The sequence below is a fragment of the Anopheles arabiensis genome, chromosome 2, assembly GCF_016920715.1.
Source record: "Anopheles arabiensis isolate DONGOLA chromosome 2, AaraD3, whole genome shotgun sequence".
NCBI classification, from domain to species: domain Eukaryota; kingdom Metazoa; phylum Arthropoda; class Insecta; order Diptera; family Culicidae; genus Anopheles; species Anopheles arabiensis.
Genome location: NC_053517.1, coordinates 46,972,018 through 46,996,831, shown reverse-complemented (window position 1 = coordinate 46,996,831; position 24,814 = coordinate 46,972,018). Strand labels below are relative to the sequence as shown.

General features: G+C 48.8%; 1 protein-coding gene across 9 annotated transcripts in view; it reads left to right on the top strand.

The window, feature by feature from the left end:
- LOC120896982 overlaps positions 1-24,814 on the top strand; it is an 89,173-nt gene that overhangs the window by 21,718 nt on the left and 42,641 nt on the right. For all 9 annotated transcript variants that reach the window (XM_040301542.1, XM_040301537.1, XM_040301539.1 and 6 more), the window contains one exon: positions 23,531-23,575. In XM_040301542.1, coding sequence (XP_040157476.1) covers positions 23,531-23,575 — 45 coding nt within the window. The remainder of the gene's footprint in view (positions 1-23,530; positions 23,576-24,814) is intronic.

Here is a 24,814-nt window from a genome sequence, read left to right as displayed (position 1 = left end):
TCGAACCCTTCTCACATGGAGTGTGTGTGTGTCAAGGACCGCAAACAGGAAGGGTCAAGGGACAAGGAAGGGCTTGTGATCGGAAGCGCAACAGAATCATGATGAGCGCAGACTGGCACCGGGCATAATTTGCCCGTTTTTTATCGTGTGTTGCGCATTACGGCCCTATGTTGAAGGAGATCGTTTTCCTCCCCACATAAATACACACACACACATCGATCGTAAGGTATGCAAGAGGAATGTTGCCTTAACACTGCGTGAGTTCGGTTGCAGTCGATAGAATTCGGTGGTATCGAGTGCGTGCAGCGCATATTAACGCCAAGGTTGGTCAAGTCGTTTTTCAACGCCCCTTGAACTTTGGTGATGCGAGTCAAGGAAGAAGAGCAAGAAAACAAACACTCCACAGAACTTTATGATGCATGGACGCTGCTGCAGTGGCGGTGATGGTGCTGTTGTTTCGTGTGTCACTGTAACACGGCTCATTAACGGCTCCAGACACAGCGATGGTGTCGTCTGACGAGTTTACTTTAAATTAGCGATGGCAAAATCAATAGAAACTTTCGTCGCCGCCGCCGCCGCCGCCGTCTTTTGTATTGATCTCACAGTGCAGCGAGACAAGGTATTAGCACGCCACGATCTTATCCCGATTCCTGATCGTGTAAGGTTTACTTACTTTTAATGAGCCTAAAACAAATAGGAACAATGCTCGTCGGAATGCTCTGCAGCAGCTGCGTAGTGTTTACTGTTGGTGTTCGCTTGTCTTGCAATGTTTTGCTTGATCTTAATTATTAATAAGGGCGCGTTACTATTTGTTTGCAAAAAGTCTTCTGTAATGATCGATTGTATTTTTTTAAATGAGATGTAAACTTAAAATATTTGCACAATATAAACATCAAATGCAAAACTTGCTAAGGAAGAACGTAAATATTGCGTGCCTTGTGTGGAATAGTTCCTTTTTATTTGAAGTTTTCAATATGAGTAATTTTTAAAAGGCACTTTGACATATTTGTGTTCACCAATGTTACAGACAATCCATCAAATTTGCCTGTAATTGTATCAGATAACCTGAAATCTTCTGCAAGATGCTGTTCAGATAATCACTTCAAAGTTCAAGTCATATTTGAGATTTAGATTTAGATATAAAATTGTGCACAGCATAAACCTTTTATGCATTTCATGTTAATCGCAATCTCCACACAGCACACAGGCGAAACAGATTGTAATATTTTCATTTAAATAACATCCCCCGACCACCCATATGTGTGTGTAATCGAGTGACCTTGATGCATTCAGCGATGCATGGCTTGGCATAGAGGGGGCCACAAAATCGGGACGGGCGGTAGGGCAGTGCTAGCACAAGCGCAGAAAATTGCCTTATCAAATAACAAACCCTCCTCCAATTTCTCCTCATGGTTGCATCCGCACTGCCCTACCGCGTCGACCGATGCATCCGATCGTTTTCATGCCTGAATCAGTTGGAAAAACTTCTCTCTCGTCGGCGTCGCGAATGGAAAAGCGTTTCACAATTGCTTCCTACTGTGACGCTCGACGGCGTATGTGGAAAAGAGGGTGCGGTGGGAAGCGGGATGTGGAGAGGCTTATCGTCACTCACTCTTGGGTGTATGCGTGTATGTGTTGTTCGCGGGAAAGCCCATATCGTAATCGATATGCTTGTTAGAGGTCCGTTTTGATGCAATGGAAAAACTAACGCTCCAGTCTAGAGACCAACAAACACACACACACATCGAAAGAGAAAGGGAAATGTTTGGGAGGAAGGGAGAGGAGGGGTGAGAGTGGAAATGCAATGTAGTGTGAAAGTGTGGCTGACTGGTTAAATGGATGGGAAAACAAGGAAATGGATGGAAAGGAAGGAAAAAAACCGTCCGACGGTTACAGAAAAACGCAAAAGTGCTCGTACGAATCGTCGTATCGTCGTTGGCGAACAAACAGGCGAAGCCAGAGCCTGCCAGCAACGGAGTTCTACGGAGCTGACGGGACGGCCAGTCCGCCGGTGTGGTGGATTTGTTTGGACAGAAAAAGATCGGAACAGGAGAAAAAAAAAACGCACGCCTTCATAATGAAATGATAGACACGTGCACGTTTCCAGTTTCAAATCAATTTCACACTCGAAGTGAGAACAAACCTCGGAAACAGTCGCACATACACACATACACATTGGGATGGTTGGCTGGTGGGTGGTTTTGGTTCACTTTGCTCTCCACTACATGTCCAACGCTGCTGTTGCTGCGTATTTTTCTGCCCTTGGGAAACGAATCACCAGAAGCGGTTTGGGTTTCGGGAGCTCATGTTGTGTGCGATGCGTCGCCAGTAAGCATTCTCGCGGAAACGATAACAAATGTGTGTGTGTGTGTGTGTTGGGTGGGAGTGAGAAAGAACAAGAGGTTGGGGGCGACCATGACACTGACCTAGGACAATTAGAAACTGATTGACGGAAACGATATGCATCGAAAGCGAGACGCAGTTTTTCTTCGTTTTATCAGACGCAGGCCGGCCTTAGACACGTTTACTCCAGGGAGTCATTTTGCTGAGGACAGTGAGCGCAGCACTATGTAGGTTAGATGGGGGGCGGGGGCGTGGTGGGAGGTTGGTGGTCCGTTGGATTTGAAGTTGCCAGAGGACAACGATGAAAGTAATGGCCAAGGATCAGTGCGAATAAAACTCATCCTTGCACTTACATACACACACATACGGTCCTGTGTTGGATTTCGCAGGACATTGCGAAATGTCTTCGGTGGAGGTTTTACTGGCCACGTTTGATGACCTTCGGCATTGCTGCCCTGGCTGTCGGTTTCGGTTGCCCGGTTCCACATTTCCGGTGGCTGGCTGGAGATAATGAACATCAATTTCAAGAACGGCAATAATCGTAAAATGCAGGGAAATATTTCTTGATGCATTCCCGGGGCTGGATCTTGAAGAACGCGCCGCACATTGGAGTTGATTTGAGCATGGGAAAACTCGGAGCGCCACCCGTGCCGCTCCGCGTTGTTACAGATCCTGGCAGCTCATACATTTTCATCGAACCAACCAGAAGCATCAAGCCATCCAGCCACCACCACGTACCACGAGATGGATGCAAAGGAAGGACAAAAACAAATGTAAAGTCGCCCAGAACAATGTGCACTGCGCGCGCGAGTCCTGCTTTTCGTCTCCGGTGCGTCTGCTGCCTGCGTCTTGCCGAGGTCGGGAGGAAGCCGGCACACACACAGAGTCTCATGCCAGTGATGATGCACCACAATCAATCCCTTCTATGCAGACCGAGGGGATCAATCTAGGTTGGTTTCATTTTTTGTTTCTCTCTCCCCCTTCATGCTCGTTTTATGATTAGAGAGCTTTTCCGCTGCTTTTCGTTGTGCGCCGTGCTGCATTTTGTCATGCTTTTGTTCGACGTTCCCTTGTCACTGGACCGCTTTTTTTCTCTTCTTCCTCCTATTTCCGCATGTTTCCCGTGGCAGGTTGTTTTTGTTTTCGAACGACTCGGGTTTGCCATGTATAGATGCGCTCAGCTTTTACAAAAAAACAGACAAATAAAACACGAACACACGAGCTAAAAACAATGCTTTTGATGCACAACAATCACAACTACCAGCGCTCACACACACACACAGAGACACTCTCTGACGCACATTTGTCGCTTACGCAAAGGGAAGGAAAGAAAATGCTCGAATGCTGCTGCAGCTGCTGCCTGGGAAAAGAAATTGGATGGTCGTAAATTTCGAGTTCGGTAGAAGGAAAGCTCTTCCTTGTTTCATTTACAGTGTAACAGTCGCACACGTTGGCACCGCGCTGCCATGGTGGTGGCGTGTGGATCGAAAATTGAGAAGAGGTTTGGAATTTTTCGCTACATAAACTTTATCCTGTGCTGGTGTGGACTGTTTGTTTCTGTTGCCCAGTTTTATGACGTCCCGGAAACGCGGACAAGCGAACCGTGCGACCGGCTAATTGGTCTCATCCGCCTCGTGATTTTTCCGACCAACCGGCTGCAATACAATTTGCCCCACCATCGTGTTCCGCCGGTGGCTGCTGGAATAAGCAGAAGAACATAAATCTGATTGAATGCCATTTCAATGCAACAAATTTTAGGAAAAATGGCTAAACAACTCCTTGGCAAGCTTCTGTCGAAGAGTAAAGGTAAACAACTTGCCAGTACTGGTCACTCTTTTGTCCACCCACCCTTCCGGTTGTATGTGGATTGATGCATTTTAAGCATAATACATTATTAACTCCACAGACAAACAACCCCGAAATGGCTTCAGCTCAGCTTAACCAGGCGGCAAACTGATTTCGATCCGCACGACATCATCTTGCACGGGACGAGAAATTGCCTCCGATACCTCCAGCGCGGCGTCAGTCAGCCATCTCTCATATTTGCTCTCTTACAAATGATCTCAGCATTGCCTCAGTCGGGCCCTCAGTCGCGCAGCTCGTCGGACAGAAAAGTGGCGATGTGAAATATTAATGTTAAAGAATTCATTTTTAAATATGCAAATTTTAATTAATATTCTCCCTCGTTCCCTCTCGGGGCAAAAACGCGGGCCTCGGGCAACGAGACTCTGCAGGCTGGTAGCAAGGTTTCGGTCATCTGTAAATGTGTTCTCGTTAGGCGGTTGGGCCGATTTTGTTTCAGCACAGAACGGGAGGGATAAAGACATAAAGAGAGAGAGGGGTTAATGTAGAAACACAATATGAAGTTATTAGTGTTATTGCTTTCGAACGATGGCAGTAGATGCCCGGTAGATGCATCAAATCATGACTTCGACAGGCCCAATGTCCAGCGACAGGGGTGCATTAAAACAGGCTTTATTCTGGATCCCTTAACTACACATACAGGGTCGGCCAGATCCTGAAAGGCCTCTACAGACAAGGGCATAAAATATGTATCACCCACGAACGATGTTATTGAACTCATTTCCTTTTCACAAGGTCAATTTAGTCCAAAGCTGGCATCTAGAAATCTGATCTCCAGCCCTGATTGATGCAGGTTAGCAGCAAAAGAAATTGTTTTCCCGGAATCATTCCTCCGATTAACCATCGTGTGGCATGTAAATTCCCCACTGTCAATGCTGTTTGACTAATAGCCCCGGTGACATCTCATTCCCGCAGGGCGGACAGGCACGATGGCACTATGGTGAAAGCCTTTTTTTCTTCTCACGTTCTCACGCGATCCTGTTGCATAAAGAAGTGCACTAATGAGTGGTGGCTGCGCACATGTTTGCGTTCGGGACGCCGCAGTAAGTCCTCGTTTTGCAGTTACTTCCAGCTGGTAGGGCCAGTAGCGCTGCTTAGTCCTTCACGGATTGCGCTCGATGATATAATGCATCACCTGCCCTGTCCTGCCAGGTTGGTTGTTGTTGCTGCGACCGGGACGGATCAACGAGCGGTAAAATTACTGCACAGTGGCGGCGGTTTCATGCTCGCAAAGGCGAATGCACAGGATTGTGTGCAATTGTGCAACGATTGCGTGCAGGAAGAGCAGGAGCTGAAGGTGCGCAGGGGGACAGGCCGCGCTCGACCAAAGTAATAGCGGGGGTGTATGTTTTCCCTGGTGAATGTGCGGTCCCACAGCGTTACTACTTCATTCCACTTGACGGAAGCTAATGAGCAGAATCAGGTTGGCTGGGTGCATAAGAGCGAAAATCACAAAAGCCGTACACAAAAACACACAAACAGCGATGGGCTCGGAACGGGTTAAAAAAGAAAGAAAAAAGACAGAACAGCTCCAGGATCCTTTCACGTGTACACGCAAAACAACTGCAGAAAAGCAACTAAAAAAAAATGTTCCTATTTTCCGGTGTGCCGAGTTGCCGCGTCGGAGTCATCGTGCAGCTCGATGCCTGTGTGTGTGTGTGAACGGTCTCGCAGTAACGGAACAAAAAATGTCAACGAGAGCTCTCCAGCAGAAAGGAAACCGGAAAATTCTCCATCGATATAGCAACAGCTCCACTTCGGCGCACAGTCCCTACCTACCTTCCCCTCACTATTGCCCCAACCCATTGGGCGGCGGTGGTAAATCGGAACGGGGCATACATCAGCGTCAAGTTCAAGGACAATTGTCAACGCTTCCGTCCACAACGATCCGCCACCCACACGTCTTGGGGTGGATGGGGCGGTCGGGGAAAAAAATAGAGGCAACCGACGCGCACCACCCCCTGGAAGCTCGCGGAAAAGTGGGCTATGAGAGAGAGAGAGAGGGAGGGAGAGAAAGCGAGATAGAGAGACGGAAGGGAGTCTCGGAAAAGTGTCTCGGATGTGGGAAATCGGTTTACACCGTTAACCGATGCCAGCCAGATGGGCCATGTGGGGCCGATGCCGTTCGATGTGTGCGTGCACAGCGTGTTTGTCATCGTTGCGTTGTCGACGTCGTCGTCGACGTTCGTGCCGGCTCACCCATACACGGGCCGCACCGAAGCAAGCAGTTGGGAAAACATGTGGCTACGACGATTCGTGCCGGGTTTTTCCTCGTGCACTGCAACACAGCCCTCCCCCTTGTTTCCCTTTCCTGCGTTGAGTCGCATGGCGCACGAAGCTGTTTGTTTGGGTACGAGCCGTTGTTATGACGCGGCACGGCAAACGCGTTTTCCACTCCGGGGGCCGGGGCGCTGTGTGTGTGTGTATGTGCGCGGGGTTAGGTTACGTTTCCGCGCGCGCGATTCGGCCTGACGCTGTTCAGCCAGTGGCCGCAACATTGTTGCTAACCGGGCTGATTTTGTGGCCGAAAGGGTAGGTGGGTTGGGAGGGAAGGGTGCAATGTGCAGACGGGCTAAAGGATTTGGCGAGACAAGGAAGGAGTCGAGAGAGAGACGTGTCCTTGGTGTGTGGTGCAGGTCGCGCTGTGTAGGTTGAGCCGTCTCGTGTACGGTTGACTGTGTAAGTAAGTGGAAAGTTCTCTCTTTCTCACTTTTTCTCTTTCTCTGTTTCTCTCTCTCTCTCTCTTTCTATCGGTTGAAAATTATCGCGCGCCACCCGCATACACTTGTCACGGGGGAGTGTGGGGCAGTGAAAATGCATACCGGCGAAAGGAGGGGAAAACCTCGGCCAAGAAAGGGAGGCCAGTTTTTCTCTCAGCTGTTGGTTCTGTCGACTCGGCTGCACACAGCGAAAGGATGTGTGTTGTATGCCGCCGCACACAAAGCCAAGCGTACCGACACGGAACACACGGGCGTTTGTGCATGTGGGTGAGCGCTTTGGACGCATGCGATGTGGAAAATCGGTGAAAATGCAAGATTGTTGCTGAGTGCAGGCCCGAAAGTCAGTCGTGGCGCTTCTCGCGTACCCGAAGGACGCAAAAGGCCCGTCCGGTTCGTCGCTGTTAGAGCAAGCGGGAAAGGCAAGATATCGTATGACACTTAGACGAGATTGAGTTAGGCGTTAGGCATGGCGTTTTGGTGTAACAGCGGCACCAGACGATAATGCTCGTAGGGATCGCATTAATGCTGCTTGTTTACTTGGGTTTGAGTGTTTGAAGAGGTGTAGCAGGTTTTTGTTTCAACTGTTAAGACTCTTCTTCGTAAATAAGAATTTTTATAATATAATGTTAGGTATTTCTGTTGAACAAAACGGTTTTTAACATACAGAAGCATTTAATGCTATGAACTGATTCTATAGAAAGCAAAACTTCAACGAGGAAACACATTTTTCTATGTTTCAGAAAAAACATACCATCAGCAACTGTAGAGCTTTTCAGAAAGAGTAAAGTTCCCGCCCAGTTTTGATTGGCCCCGTTATCAAAAAAGTGAAACAAAAACCTTGAAAGCAGCTTGTTTGTTCGTTTGTCCCTAATTTATGTTCTTTCCTTTCTTTCGATGATGCGATGGCACGATTTTGGCTTGCTTTAATGATGCGTTCTGATTAAGGACCGATTAGACGTTTTTTCCTTCCTTTTCTCCTCGCTCGCCAGCTTCCTCTAGATTCGCAGAGCATCGGTGCGAGACACAACCAACGTTAGCGTTGATAAATAACAAACTCCAAGGGGGTTGTTGTTGTTATGCGTTCCTTTTTTGCCACAATCTCCAAATGATAGCGTAAACCTGCAACTATGGCACATCATAACGTCCCGCTTGAGAGAGAAAATAGGCAAATTAAAATGCGAATGGGCCATTTTTGCTTTCGTTCATTCTGCTACCGATCGGTACGATTTTAGTGTTCACACACACACACACACACACCTTGATGATCGCTTCATTCATCGCGGCAACGGAGGGGTGGCCGGAATGGTGTTATAACGTATAATTTGTGCTAATGGTTATGGGGTGGCTTTATTTATCATTACCCTAACAAATTGATAGATTCCGTTGACTGGCTCACACTTTGCTGCGGCCCCGTGAGACCTTTGCTTTGATCAGTGAGCGGCAGTGTGTTCTGGCTGCGATAGGTTCCAGTTGTTGCTTCCACAAACCGATCAATCGTCGATCGTTGATCGCGCATCCCAGGTACATAACTCATCCAATTGCAAAGCCCCAGCGTGTGGTGATGAAGGAAGTGGCGCAGTCGCCGCTGTTACGACCTCTTCTGCTAGCATCGGGCCACGGCACCGGGTGGCACTGGGGGCTCAGCGACGTTTGCCTCATCCGGCGTCCGGCTGTTTGGCTGCCAAACCCGCGAGCAAACATAAGCAGACAAACAAAACGCGCACCGCTCGGTCCCCCTTCCAGCCAGGCCAGGTTCACACACAATAAGCCGGCACCGCGCGTGCGGCCGAATGCCGCAACTGTTGAATGCATGTCGTAAAATAAAAATTTATGATTGTAATTATCATCTCTTCTCTCGCACCCACCGGCTCCGAGCGAGGATGGGAGGGATGTGGCGAACGCGGCACCGAGCTGGAGCAAATCTTCGCACACCCGTCTGCATCCCATTTTCTTCGGATCTCACCACATCTCTCGAGCGCTGGTGCAACCGGAGATTTAAAGACAAAAGGCAAACCATACACAGACACACAGGAAAAGGAAATCAGATCGCTGGGGTAGCTCTTTTTCGCGGTTTGCAGCACAATGATAATGGGTTATGTATGTGCTTGTGTTAGCCCTGTTCTTGCTCCCACCTTTCTCTAGCCGTAACGCCACAATGCCAGTAAGCTTAACTTATCCCCCGGTTGCTGTCTGTGTTGGATTTATTACCGGTGGCAAGTAAGTTGCAGCCCATTGCTGCGGTGCGCGCGGTGCGTTATGGCAATGATTTCGCATCTTTTCATCAAGCGGTGTGAGCGGCGGGCCGTCTTGGACACGCAGAAAAGGTTTTATCTTGTGACTGGCCGTGTGTATGTGTGTGGTTCTGCGCTTAAAGATATAATTTGTGGCACGCTTTATCGCGACCCGTACGACATTGTTTCAGCAGCGTTGCACCAGCACGCGCCCCATCGGAAAGAACGGCTTGATGGACGGCAGGCGAGGTAAATAAAAGATATAAACGCCGCCCGCCCTGTCCAGTTTAATCAGCTGTGTCCTCTGGAACAGTTTTCCGGTGGTTTGGATGAGGTTGCATCGTTACTAAGTGCATTGGTATTACGCATGCGCGAAGAACAATTCCGTGACCTTGTCGTGCGCAAGCATTCCAAAGCGAGAAAAGTAGCTTTCTGTTCAATTAGCTGAAGATCTCTTGAAACGCTTTCTATTTTTTGAAAAGTTTGAAGATGGTTAACCTTATGTTTCATTGTTATATTTAGATATCGTGTAGCCATGAAGTACATCCTTGCCTAAGATATTACGTTATTCGTCAATATTTATTAGACATTGGTCAATGAGAACAATATTTCAATGTGAGAACTTCTGCTTAGATGATTTATTCACGCAACACGGAAATTTACAAATCTTTTCCACACTTGTTAAAGTGCTTGAGTAGTTAAGTGAAAGAGAACAACCCAGCTGTGGAGCACAACAGCCCAAACAAACGGGGCATCCTTTAGACATCATTACGGGTCGGTTCTGCAGGGCTGTCTGCAATCATAATGATCGGTTGGAGGTTGGGGCTCCAAAACGCAATCAGTCCATGCGCGCGGTGCAAGATGTGTGTCCCGGTGCTGGTGAGGTAAAGCCATTCCGGCCGACTATCAGTCAACGCAGCAAGCAGACAGGACGGGGGGACACGCTGGATGGATGCCTCCAGAGTGTGATGTTCTTTCGTGAGGTCGGCGGGTATGTTGTGGTAGCATCAAATCGAGCAAATCGAGATGGATAATTTTCGATTATTACCGGGTACCGAGGCAAACCGAGGGAAATGATATTGTTTTCTCGAGTTGTACGTTTTTATTCGCCGTGTTTTATTTTTCGCCATCCCTCCTGCTACCCGTTGCTGTCACCGTCCTTTCAAAACTGGAAGGACCCACCAAAGTCGTCGGTAAGCATTCACATGCAGCCAGGCTCGCTTGCATCTTTCCGCTATATCAACCTGGTAATTGCATAGTGTGAGTATGGTGGTGGTACTGGTGGTGGTGGCCAAGCCAAAGGGAAAGGGGAGGAAATACGGAGAAAAGCAGGAACACCAACATCCAAATGCGCTTTGCGCTTGCAGGCATTTCGCGCAGCATTAAGCGAAGCCGACAGACCACGGCCAGCCTGTGCACGGACCGCACGGATTGGGCACGGGAAGGGCACGGGGAGAAGAGACATGATTGCTTCACGCCACCACGGGCTCTCGGTCCGTGTACCAGACGCCCCGGACGTATCGGAATGCGGGCTCTGGGCGTGGCTCACCCGGGGAAAAGCTGATAACTTTATGATGTGTCGAAGATGAGAAAATCATGACTGTTGTATTTTTATGTGTTTTTAAATAATACAATTGACGTTATGTTAACGGGCGGTTAGGCTGCCGGTTGGAGGAAAACGAATAATCGAGTACAGTCCCCCTGTACACGCAGCACAGGGCAAATGCGAATGTAGCTTTGGAGCGAATATGCGGTTGCGGTTTGCACATTGTTGTTTGGTTTGGTGAATTAGTTCGGCTTCAAGGTCTGGCTTTTGTTTAAGTTAATGTCGTGTTTTGAGAATTCGCTTGATAGTTTTTGCATCCTGTTAAGAACCTTCGCCCGCCGAAGTCAATTAATAATGGCAGCTTTAAAAATGTGCTGCACGTTAGCTCGATCATGCTATTTGTTGTGCGTGTGTGTGTTTGGCGCGTTGCAGAATGTATTTGCGGTAACTAGAGTACAATGCTGCATCTGCACTGACCTAGTCGTAGAGCTGCCCTTCTCCAGGCCTTGCGCACACATGCTATAACACCTACACCACTGAGTACCAACTGAGCGCTTCTTTATAAATGGGAAGTCATTTCGATTCATTGATTGAATGGATGAGTGACGTGAAATAATTGCATTCATTGCAGCTCTCGCAGTAGCAATCTGCGCCACCAGGAACCGACCGGGTGGGACCTAGCTCAATGGCTCAATGTCATCACAGTTGCGTGAATATCAAATTGCACACGGTTTCCCTTCCAGATATATGCATTCCTATAACAACACGGTGCCCCGCGGTCCTTTTACGGAGGCACGATGTACGCAAACTGCTTGTTTGGGCAGTTCCAAAAATACGCATTTTTCGACGCAATGACGATATAATCCAAAGTTTGTTGGGAGCGCACGGGGTGGAAGGCGATTTGAGTATTCTACTGCACCGTAGCGTTTCGTTTTGTAGCCAATTTTCCAGTCGATACTGGCGCAACAAACGCAACGGCATCAAAGCGCGTGTCTTGTACCCACTTATTTTCTACGTCAATACGTGCTGCGAATCCGTTGTCAAAAACACGCGTACTACTACGCCTCCAAAGGATCTGCTTAAGGAACGGCTTCCGTGCGAAGTCGGCACTGCTTCTTGGATGGTTTCTTTCGAGGCAAAGGCTCTGGTTCTGGCATGGGGGTCGAAGGTGGTTGAAGAAAGTTGCACGGCTATTTGTTTCAAACATGCCCTAGATAGAAGAGAGGCTCTGGAAGTTCTCGAAGAAGTATGCTTATGCAGATGTTTTACCTTTTTTTCGTTCCATTGCTACCTGTCTTAAACAGCTACCAATAGCGCACCAATAGTGCTTTGGTGCATACGAGAACGTTTTAAAACGTGCACTGACGGGGATAACTGATGGAGATATAACCAGGCTCAAGGATCAAAAACAACTTGATAGTCCAGAGTTTAGCGTATTGTAGCAGAATCTTGAAGCATATTGCCAATCAACTCTGTACTTGCGCTCTGAGAAGATGACCTGGTGATGGACAAGAACTCTGTTTTTTTCTCTTTCGCAACTCTCATTTACTCATAATTTGCTTCACAAAAGAATATGGAATTGATCTGTTTTGATTGAGTGTATTCATATCTTTCCTAATTTCAATCTACTCGCTCTCATCTGTTGCTTTATAACGGAAGCGGAAGAAAATGATCGATTCTTCCAGCATTAAACAAGCATCGGCATATCGGTCCAGAGAAACGCCAAAGACAAAAGACGAAAACAGACAAAAACAACACTCAAAACGACCCGGGAAGTTCGATCGACAAGGGGCGAAGAGACGGGAAACGGTGTGCGACGAGTTCCCAACATCATTATCATCATTACTGAAGTGATCGCGTCATTTATGATCTGCTAAAGTTATGACCAGGGCGATCGAAAGCAAAAAAACGAAAAATCCGGTGGTTTGGGCGTAGCCGTGCTCCCGAACGACCTCGAGAAATGCATAAATTGGACGATGTCCAAACTCACGAGCAGATCACTGGGGGCCATCTCACGGTGTGCTCGATACCGGTGTTCCCTGTCCGAAGCGAAGACACGGGCGAAAGGGAAAGCACAAGCTGCCGGTAGATAATGAAGCTGAACCGGCAATGGGGGCCGATGAAGAGCTCGCGTACCGAAGAGATTGCAACTAAGGAAAACAATTCTGAAGATTGATCGTGTGACGAACCCAACTTGGGGCGCTCACTCGTACGGAAGAGCAAAAAAACGGTTAGGCGAGGCGAACGAAACTATGAAGGTACCACTTGAGGCCACTCGGTGGTGCATCAGTCCCTCCTTCCCCTCGGGGCGAAGGGAACCATTTGGATGGCGGCTGGAGAGGACCGTTTCAAATCGCCACAAATCGATCAACGACTGTCGAAGAATCGTCGCGTCGTGTGGTCGGAGGTACAGGGGTGGTGTGTGTGTATGGTACGACCATTGTCTCACCTGAGCGCAGCAGCTCAGCTCAGTTGGCTGTTGTTCGGGGTGTTGCCAGCCGCTGCAGAGGCAACTGTAGGCGCACTGTCTGGCGGCGGTACAGGCAGCTTCTTTAAAAATTGATTTCAACCGCGAATTGCGGCTCGAGGGGGCCGCTGGCGAGCCGGCGATGCGCAAAACAAAGGCTCACTGAGAGGGATCCAATAAAATCGACAAATGAACGATCTTTCTCTCGGCTCGTGGGTTTTTTGTTGTTGTGGTTGATGTTGTAGTGCCTTCTTTAGCAATCTTCGTGTGAAGGCTGTTCGCTTAAGTCACGGCGATGGTCAATGATGCACTGCACACTCAACCGTAATCATCTTCGTCATCGTTTCGCCCTCCTCAGAACGGAACGGGTCCTTCCCAGGAGGGGGGATAGGACCGGTAGTGTGGTAGTGCATCCACTATTAATGCAGAATCAATCAACGGTGGGGGTCGAGATCGAAACACACGGCTATCGCGTCTGGATTGGGTGCGATCGGGCCGATAGGCCGGCTCTAGGGACCGCTGGCTACATCGTCCTATTGAGCTGTCTGGATGCATTGTGTGAATTATATAATTAATTTCCTTTGCGCCCTCCCACCGGTCGAGCGTCACTGAGAGCAGCGTGTGTGAACGATCCTTGGTGCATCGCACGATTATGACTATTGTCCTCGGGCGAGAACAAGGGTGTGCTGCGCCTGGATCTACCTTGGGCGTGAAGGAGGAGGATCTTATGTGTGTGCTAATCTGTCGGTCGAATATTTGCCACAATAGTCGGCAACAGCAGCAGCAGTAGCAGCCGTGACGAATAGGCGCCTGACGGGGTGCTTTTGGTGTCGCTTTTTGCGAGTCAGTTGTTTTGCCCCATCATTCTCAATGTCTCAATGGCTTCGATGCGGCCAACATCAAAAGGGTTTGATGGCAGCATCTTCACAGCGTCTTCGTTTCCTGCATTCGGATTGAAGGTGACCTATTTTTTAATTATTTATGGTGTTTCATCCAAATGTGATTTTTGAAGCTGATTCTTGTTTGTGTTCTTTGTGTATCTGCATGGATGTTTTGTGCGGATGGATGTGTTTGATGTGTTGAAATTATTTCACATTTATTGCTGTAACCTTTCACCGTTCACCGTGACGATTGCATATCTTTTTTTGTGCAAATAATGTATCCGTAATATCAAAAACACTATTAGGAAAATGAGTGTTGTAAGGAAAAATACTAGCCAATAGCTTTAAATTAGTCTAAGAATAATTAATCCACCTATGGAAGCTAAAATTTAAAAGTAACGTATACAATATTTCAAAACATAAACCCATTTATAGTCAATTTATAATTAACAGAAAATCATATAAATCACATTCAATCATAACAGAAATATTCAGTGTCCTTTGCAATCTACATACTTAAAAAATATATTGTTGTTATTTTTATATGACGATTTTTTAACGATTTTCTTACGTTCAGCTGTAATGTGAGTGATAGATTCATCTATGTGTTTTGCTGTCGTTGCAGTTTGATATTGCACAAACAATTTGTATAGCTATAGGCTTAGTCTGTCCTTGCTTTAAAGACTACCCCAAGGGTTGATATTCGTAGCATAAATTATGTATGAGAGTTATTGATTGACTTAAAATCGCTCGCCTGCCTGTGGCCGTGGCTGTGGTAGTATCGACCGCAGCCAACATGCAATGTCCCAGGTGTAACGACACAATTGCATACAATATAGAAGAACCAGACACTGGCCGGCCGGCTCGGGACTGCAAATGAAAGGCAAAATCGAATAACGAAGAATCCTTCTAATTTCAACCCCCGTCCTGTTCCTCGTGGCCCCGTGGGGTCATGGGGTGACAGCTGTGTGTAAACCTCCCGGAGAAAAGTAAGGAAAAACGAGTGAGTGAGAAAAAAAAAGAAAAAACAATCCCAGGAAAAAAATAAAATCCCCGTCAAACGATGGTGTCCGTTGTTGCTGTTGCAGAAGGTTCGAAAAATAGACACCAGAGCGTTTATTGCCTGCCGGTGGCTTTGCAAATGGATAGGATTAAGTGTTGTGCAGGTTAGCCGTATGCAACTGATTCGTACTGAATCGATCTACAGTGGAGCAGCAGCAGCAGCAGTACCAAACAGGCAAGACCATTCCTGCTAGATACACCCTGTTGCTGCAGTTTCGAGGCCAGGCTTGACGCTAGCTATCTCTCGCTGTAAGCTGTCGGGCTGTTAAACGCTCGTGTTACCGTTTGCGATGCATTAATTAACGAAGCGAGGGCGAGCAGACGGCTGACGGGGCAGGGACCGGCAATAGTGGAGCTGTGAAAATCGTTGACATTGGTAAATTTGCATATATTGTTCGCGATAAAAGAAATGATTAAGAAATGTGGAGTGGCCCGGGTGGCCGGTTTGGGTGGCTGTTACGATAAGCGTTTAACGTCGCATTAATTAGTCAGAGGGTATCCGAGCCCAAGTCGATCATTTCGTGCTGCCCTGGTCACGGGTATGATGCGGTTTGACGTTCGACTGTTTGAAGACGACGCGCGCTGTGACTTTCGCTGATAACGCCGTCTTAATCGTGCTCAATCACATCGCAAAACTGCCGCGGTGTATGTGCGTTTCTAAGCGGTGCAACGGTGGGTGGCATTGAATTCCTCCCAGGCCCAGGCATTGTGACGCGCACTGCACACTAATCTTATCGCCTTTGATACACGGGTGTCCTCTATTCTGGTCACTCGCCACTCCGGGGGTAGCCTTTCAGTTTTTGCCAACCCCCTTCAATTCCTCCGGTCTCAACACCCTCCCTTGCACATAGACGTGCTTGTTCATTAGTGTTCCTCTTCACCCTGGTGGTGCCATGAACGCACAACTCTTCCGCAAGCGCATCGTCGTCTGTGCATGAGTGTGGGTTGTGTGGTTTACATTGTACTCATGGTGTTTGAGTTTGCTTTTTTTGTTCTTCCTTTGCTTGCGTTGTGCAATACTGCTACGAATGTCAGATTTCTAGTCGCACTCGATTTTGGCCGCAAACACACATACGCGCTGCTCTAACGCCATGGTCTGGTAGGTCCGAGTGCAATTGTGTTATCAGCTGGCGATTTTTGCCCTGCATTTTCTTTGCCGCGAGTGACCTCGACTTGGGATTTGCTATGTAAACATAACGTGTACGTGTAGCTCGTGTCTGGAATAGATTGCCTCCCCATGCAGCCAGTGACACGCACACACACACACACAGACGCGTGGCACGGCTGTGTTTATGTTGCAAAGATTAGTTTGTGTTGGTGCAGTCCCCGTTCGCTCAAAGCAATGCAAAGCAGCAGCAGCGACGGCACCCCGGAACACATTGGGTGGTGACTTTGGTTTTGTGCCCCCGTCCCCGTACATTCCACCCGGAAATCTAGCCGCCAACGGTGACTAAGTGTATTGATGAATTTAAATTTTGCACTACAAAAATGCGCTTTGCTTTTTAAATGGTACATGTACAGGCGACTGGTTGCTCTCCTTTCCTTCATTGCTGCATTGCCGCTTTTTCCCAATCACATGCTGGATTTGGTTGTCTTACCCCTCCCCCGCACACACACACACGGTCGCTCGCTGCATCGCTAAAGAGCATGCGAAATAACGATAAGTGACAGTTGAATGTTCAGCTGTTTGCTGCTACCCGGGGTTTCGTAAAGCCATCTTCCACCGTGCCCGACCCTTGTTGGCGATAAACGCGCGCTCGCGAAAAATAAAATAAAATACGCCAACTGGAAGAGCAGTTCGGCTGTACAACACAACACACACACTCACAAACCTAGCCGCACTAAACAGAGCGCAGACAGCGACGGCGACAAGCGGCCAAAGACGACAACTACCCTATCCCAACCCCGCGACTGACAAGTCTCGGGCTCTTGCGTTCCGCTTCTAATTAAGCGCGGAGGCCCACCTTCAGCGTACAGCGACGACGGTGGCAGTCCTTCGTACTCGTTTTTTCCTTCCTGTGCTGTGCCCTACTATGTGGTAGCACTATGTGGCACTGTTGCGAAGGAGCAGTACAGCAACCACCCACGCCAACACCCCACCCGGCCGACGGGAGCTAAAAGTCTGACAAGTTCAGGCAGCTCGCACGGGAGTCGGGAATCGATTGTATCGATAGAAGCCCAAGCTTCCCCAATAATCGACGTTAAATTGTTTCCCCCGTTCGCGTTGGATTGTTACCATTTGCGTAGTTACACTGCTTAATTTTTAGGCGTAATAGTACCGCGTCACAGTGTCGTAAACTATCGGTACGTTTTGACATGCAGCGCGCTGAAACGGCACAGGCAGGAGAGCGGCCAAAACAAACGGGAACGCATAAAATTGGGTTAGCTGCGGTGGAGGCGTCACGGTAACGAGCTGGAAGCTGGCGTAAAGCGTAGATGAAGCTGCACAGACAGACAGACCACGTCCACACGAACGGACTGGGAAGCGGGAGAATGCACGTTGCAATCTTTGAATCTGATTTGCACGCAGATCGATGCAAAAATGTTGCATGTCAAGCGTTAATAAAGATTGGTGTTTACGAGTGTTCGCTTTGGCTGACATCGCTTTGGCCGGCAGCGGGTGAAACATGCGACATCATACCTGGCGGTACTTGGAGCGGAGAGCTGGAGCTGTGCCAGCAAAGGTGTCAAACGTGCAGCTTATCGAAAGGGTAATGAGGCATTTACTTGCTCTGTTGCAAGACAATTACTCAAGAATAGAATAAATACAACAACCAAAAAACCCGGACCAATTTGTAAGGATTCATTCCAGCTCTCCCCTCGCAGGGTAATGTGTGTAACAATACGAAGTGTGACAGACACTTCGGGGGAAGTTTTTGACAGCTCCTGGGAATGGCAACCCTTGCGGCTGCACTGCTGCACACTCGACAGGGGTTTTACACGTGCATGCGCGACTGGTCACTCCGGAGCACACGGCAAACAATGTTGTAACTGCAACTCGCCCCTTAAGAATCCTTTCGCCCCTCAATTTGTAGGCAAGTTTCCGTCTCTTGGCATACACGCTGAAGAAACAGAACGTCGTCCTATGATTATGCTGTCAGGGAGAGGAAGGAACAGCACGCAGATCCACGCCGGGGCACAATTCATTCGATCGGGACCGGGAGGAAAAGCGTCCTCGTGCACATTTGCACCTCAATAGCGAGCATAATTTAGTCAAATTAAGCGTACTCCGCTGGGAGTGGACGACGTAGGTCGCCGGTGGTGGCATTGTCCGAGAGGACTGGTGCCACGGTTGCTCAATTGTAACAATCGTTGACCTAGGTCGGTGGAGATGTGTGTGGCCATTGTTTCAACATTCCACTAGCTTCGGGTTCTCCTAAAACCCACTCCCCGGACGGATAGGGCGAACGCAAGTCACGGGCAGCGACTGCTCTGTGGCGAGGTGTTTGTGTGTTGCAAACTTTCGAACCGAAAACTGCTACGACCACCACTACTTCTCTGCTGTTTTGAAGCAGGAGCTCTGCATCTCCTCGACTAACTGACAAAAAAGACCGCATCCGCTCACATTGTTTCTATTTCTGCAGGGACAGAGAGGTGGTCTAGTGGTGCCAAAGTTGCCCACGGTGGCCGAATTCGAGGCCCTACATCCTCCAACAAATAGCAGTGGCAGCGCCTGCTAGTTCCTGCTACTAGCACAAGTGTATGTGAGTGTGGGTGGGAAGTTCAATGTTGAAACGTTTCACCGATATTTATCCCGACACTGACCCCTTGGATGAGCCAGCGTTTTGGTGCCATTTCTGGCAGTGTTTTCGCTCGAACCAACCAGTTCGACAATAACCAGTGATGTTGATATATTCACGCGTGTGTGTGTGTGTGTAACTTTATTTTTCTCGCGTTTTCCCGCTGGAATGTGCATGACATGTCGCCGCAACTGTCGACACAGATTCGCTCTAGTGGAAGTGCATCGTCGCGCATTCGCTGCTGCGCGGGCTATCGCGGGTATCCAGACAAATGTGCGTTGCTAGTGTAGGCCAGGGAGTATCATCACCACAGGAAGGAAGTGGTTCGAGAGGGCGAATACCCGGCGCCGCGGAGTTCCAAAACACAAAAAGCGGTTTGGATCAAAACTTTACTGCATGTTTTCCACCGGCAGACCCGCGAACGATGGATCCACATAGACACAGGAGGGAACAACACAGGGTCAGCGTCAGCAGTAACGGGTCGACGCTGCGTTGCGTTCTAATGTGGGGCTTCCGCTTGTCTAGAGCCTTCGCGGAGTGAGTGTGTGTCTGGCTGTCCTGAAAATTGGATTCAGAACGGATGTTGACTGTTTCGTGTGTGTGTGTGTGTGTGTGTGTGTGTGTGTGTGTGTGTGTGTGTGTGTGTGTGTGTGTGTGTGTGTGTGTGTGTGTGTGTGTGTGTTTGTCCAGCCGTGGATTGTTGGGAGAATATGTGCTCATCCATCCATGCGGCAAGTCGCTCACGGGGTGGAGGTCGTAGCACCGAGAGTTTGTTTGGCATTAAGTACCTCCAGTTGCAAAGGCAATGCAAAGAAGAATCATTTATCAAACCTAACCATCTTCGCTCAAGGGTTTGATATTGACCCTCGGAGAACCACTTTGACTCATGATCCGGCGTTGAGCATTTTTCTAGTTTCACACATTGCAGTAATTGTCATTAGCACTTAAGATTGAAAGCCCGGAATGCTTTACGGCATTGGCCCGTAGATCGCAGAAAGGCCGCGAGCAAACGAAAGAAATGGATGTCTTTATCGTAACGAAACGTCGCAAATTTTGCGCCCTTTTTTACTGCCCCGCAATAGACACTTGCAACAAGACGGCAGCGAAAGAGTAAAAAAGCCAGAGAAGGCATTCCGCCAATGCTGTAAAAAGCACCAACAACAACAACAACACCAACAAAAAACCCGAACCAAACGCACACTCATCAGTAACGCGAGACCAGTGCGACCAGGCACCCATCTCCCTTCGAGCGCGCGGCTACTTTCCCAGCCATAAATCATCCACTTCAACCAGATTGAGTCTCCTGCCGCCGCACCAGGCGTGACCACACGTCTGGTGCGGTGTCTCGTTTGTTCCGCCGTTTTTGTTGGCGTGTGGGTGGTGGTGGTGGGGCGGGGGAGAAGGTAAATTAATTTACACTTGCACACAGCGCAGCTTCAAGTGGGAGATGCACTTGTCGTCTCATTGCCTCGTTGCTGCTCCGGCCTGCATTGCCCGCCGTGCCAATGACGCAGTGGAGTTTTGGTGACGATCGCTACCTTTACCGTGCTTGATATAAGGGTTGAAAATCATCATCATCATCATCATCATCATCGGATGCTGATCGGACGGGCCACACTCTTGACGGATCGTCTCCATCCCTTTGCCAGTCCGCTTTCGCCTAGCCCCCTCGTCGCCTTGCCCGTTTGCAGTTCGTGAAGAAAATGTGCATAAAATTAGAAATCGAACCCTCCGCACACACCCCAGGAGGGAGGGGCGGTATGATTGGTTCCCGTGTATGGGTGTGATGGTGTGGGGCTCGATGTGAGTGGCAATACATTTGCAATATTAGTGGTTAGATTCCATTTCCTGCACTGGGAGCAGCGCAGCGGAATGTAGAAAAACAAAACGCCGGCAAGAAGTGCCGATGCAAACTTGCAATTGTTGGTTCTGCAGCTCGGGTGCGGGTGTGTGTGAGTGTGTCTGTTTGTTTTCTTTGCACGCTGCCTGGTGGCCCCTGGGAAGGAGAGGGCGTTGTAATGGGAGAATGTAAAAGCAAAACAAGCCACCCATCCCCGTTCTATTGCATCTCGTCTCGTGGTCCAAGACCACTCCCTATCCCTCTCGTCTCTTCTCACCCTGAATGTCCCACTGTAAAGAAAGACGATTTGTTCTCACATTCCTGCTTCCTCCTTGCCCTGTACCTCCATCGCTGTCTGGAGAATCGTGCGCACACACACACACAGCCACAGGATTGTGACAGTAGACGATGATGGTTCGCCTAGTACCGTCTCCTGCTGGGAGGTGAGTGAAAAGAAACACATTTCACGCGTGTGTGTACCCTGTGTAATGTCACAGTCGATCACACTCGGGCCCCCGGGTGAAGCCGATTGAATCATAAATTGCACTTACGGAAGCACTTGTTCGCACTGGCCTGTCCGGTGGCCATAACCGGGTCCGAGCGGTGTCCGTGTGTGCCGCATTTTATTTTGCAGCCACTTTTACAACTGTGCTGCTCTGCTCCCTCTCCCGCTGCACCGCCAGTTCGAGAGATCCGAGCGTACGAGAAGTGATGATGCAATCAACCGGACGGGAGGCAACCCATCGTTAGCTCGCCGCTGGAGCGATAGAGCCAACGGAGCAGGGAGGGAAGGGTGGAATGTGCAACGCTGCAGCTAAATGGCGCGTGCACCAACACCAGCTCGCACCGGCGAGAAAGGCGTAAATTGTGCGGCGCGTGTATGATTCTTGGCCGGGGCGCGTTCTGGATCTGGGCGGGCGGCATGTGACTAGCTAATTTTCCAACTCAGTGGCTGGCCGGCGGTCCGAAAGATGATCACAATCACTTTGGAACAGTAATGTGGGCATAAACTTTCGTTGGAAGGTTGAGTTTTTTTAAATAAATAAAATTGTTAAATTTCCACCACCAATTTCCCCCGTTTTCACTGTTCTCTAGTTCGAGTTTGAAGGTCAATCAAGAGGAAAAGAAGAAGCCAATTCCCTGCGCAATCACCCTTCGCGAGAGTCGGAGGAAGGGACGCGCAAAGAATCCTATTGATAGAAGCTACTGCAGCTACTACACTACACTTGCGTAATTGTTTAACGTGCAGAATGAATCGGTGCACTATGCGGCCGGGAAGTGGCCGTGTGGTGGGGCAGCTCTCCCCCGTTCCCGCGGCATTGGGTTACCAGCGTGAGCCTGAGCGCGCGCGCGAGCGAAGAATCGATGATGCCGTGGAGGTTGTCGCGCGACGCAAACATTGTGGTGTGTGGTGTGGCCTGAGACCGGCTGCTAGGGGAAGATAAAATGTAGCTCGGGTTTGGGTGGCGGCGCGTGCTGGTTTCGTGATCGCGGCTCACCTTCCCAATCGGATGGGCGGCGGTTGATGGTCGGGCGGGGAGTAGTATCTGGTGTTCATTGCTGCAGTTCGGGGGAGAATCTGAAGGTCCAAGCATGGGCGAGGCAAGTGACGCAGGCGGGTGCCGATGCACCGGTAAGAAGGGCGCGCGAGGCAAGCTGATAAGAATGTGCCGGCTGCACAGGCTGCAGTTTTCGGTCTTTGTCTTTGTCGCACGGCATTCTGGAGCAAAAGAAGAAGAAGAAAATGAAGAAAAAGAAGAAAGATGCGTGTGTTGGATGATTGTAGCCGAGGACCGATGCGGTTGGTGGTGTTATTGGTCAGCTAATGGTGAGCCGGTTTGCCACTGTAAAAGGTAATCGCGACTCGAATCGTCGCGAGACTAAATATAGAGCACTTCCTGAGTTCATGCCAAGTGGCGGAAAATGGACGGAACTGCATCGCTTGCCCCTCCCGCACCCTCTTTCTCCTTTTCAACCAGCCACACACATGCACACTTATACCAACACAGTGGGGTTGAACCGTGCATTGGACAAAATGCACGTGTAAAAAATGCAACAACCCATGGATGTAGTTGTGTGATATGGTACACTCACTGTGTACGCGTGTTTTTTTTTTTTACAAATTACAGTGTGTGTGTGTGTGTGTGTTTGTATAAAAAACACTACTTACACAAACGCGTTTACTCGAGAAGATCAATTCATTGCGACGCGCCGAATGACTCGCGACGATTGTGCCGCTTGGGTGGATGTTGAAAAGTAAATAACATTCTTTGGGTAAATAGTTGCAACCCGAAGCTAGTGCCAACTGTGCTGGCTGGCTCGGTTACTGGCGTGTTCGGGCCTCGCGTCTCGTCTCCCGTTACACGGACACGTAAATGGTAGATGTAAAAATAAAGTTTCGCGTCGGGGTTGTATTGAACGGCCGCCTGGGGTGGGGTTTTGAGGGGGGGGGGGGGTACGCGGGAATGGCCAGGATAAAAGGTGGGTGTGTGTGTGAGAGCTCCGAGGTGAACAATCGGTCGTGACCACGGCCGGGTGTTGTGCAGCCAGGCTGTGTGCAAACTGCAGCGAGATGCAGGAAAGGGGTAACCGTTTTCGGCGAGCCTTCTTGTAGTTTCAGCACCCCCGGTTACCCACTTCACCTCTGCTAGCTTTACCACACGTCTGTTGTTGCGAGCGTTCTGTTCTTCTTTCACTGATGTTTAAACGTTTCTTCAACGATGCGTTTTGCGTACGATTTTTGAGTTTATAACACGTGGTTTTGCGACATGTTAACATTTACATTGTAATCAGTTAATTGATGTTAATCTTTTTTATTTATTTGCTCTCCTTTTCAGCTACTCACTCGTGCGTTTCACCAGAACCTGTAAATCTCCTACCTGGTAAGTAAATATAATAAAAAAGGAAATAATATATTTCAAAGCGGTACAACGGTGTTGTAGCAAACATGTAGTGCTTCACAGTGTACGTTTGAATATTTGCTAACACGTTATGTTACAGCCGATATTAAAAAATCTTAAACCAACTGAACCCAACATGTAGTTCTTTGCAAGCAAATAGGACGTCATTTGAAAAATGTGCATTTACAGCTCATACTTTATGGAATGATGTATGTTCTTGCCCGATGCAATCTGCTATAGACCACATTGCAGGCTGCATGTTATAAATATCGGCGAACACAATGCGTCACCTTTTTCTCACCTTACCGCGCTCGGACGCTTAAATCTTGTGGGCGTTTGCTTTCTTTGACCTTATGCGCTAGGCTAAGCGTATTTCTAAGCCAGTGGACATGAGGTACTACCGGCTTCCCTTTTTCGAGATGTAACACAGTTAACATCACAAGCACACATACACAGAAATAATGTCGGTATGGCAATTGGACAATATTGTTATTTATCGCCACATTCACCAACCGATCGAAATTGTCCCAAATCGCTTCGAGTACATAATTCTCCTATCTGTCTGCCGCTGGTGGCATTTGTACGAAAACGTATAAAATGCCCCGTTCTTAAGGCGACCGCCACACAATTGTGGGCATTGAGCTGAGGCGCGCGCGAGACTCATGTTTGTCGCATGCATATCGCGGCGGCGGCGGTGGGAGCAGCGGCTTTTCGCGCACCTTTGTCGCCCTGTTGAGCATTTTTCTAGACGACAGATACCAGCGCAAATACTGTTGCATTATACACCGGGTGTGTAAGCAGGGGGACCCGGTGGTGGACATAAGCAGAACGATAAAATATTTGCAAAACCGATGTTTCTTTGCGCTGATACTCGGCGGATACGAGCGCTGTGTTTGTACAAAGGTACAAACACCGAGAGCGTGTCCGCCATGAGAAACTGCCTCAAACACACATGCTTCCGCCTCTACCCTCGCCTTTGACCACCGAAAGGGCAAAAAAGGGTGTTAATCGTTTCGCTGTGCGATGTGATGATTGGAGATCACGAAGATCAAACGGGTGCTGGGGTGAAAAGCACGACGCTACTTTTGCGACATAATGCGCTCGCTTCGATGTGTTGCGCGTGGAAATGTTCGGCATGCATTCTTTGCATTAAATGCAATACGCGATTTTTTTTAAATGAAAATTGATCGCAAAGAAAATCTCGAACGCTTGATTTTACTT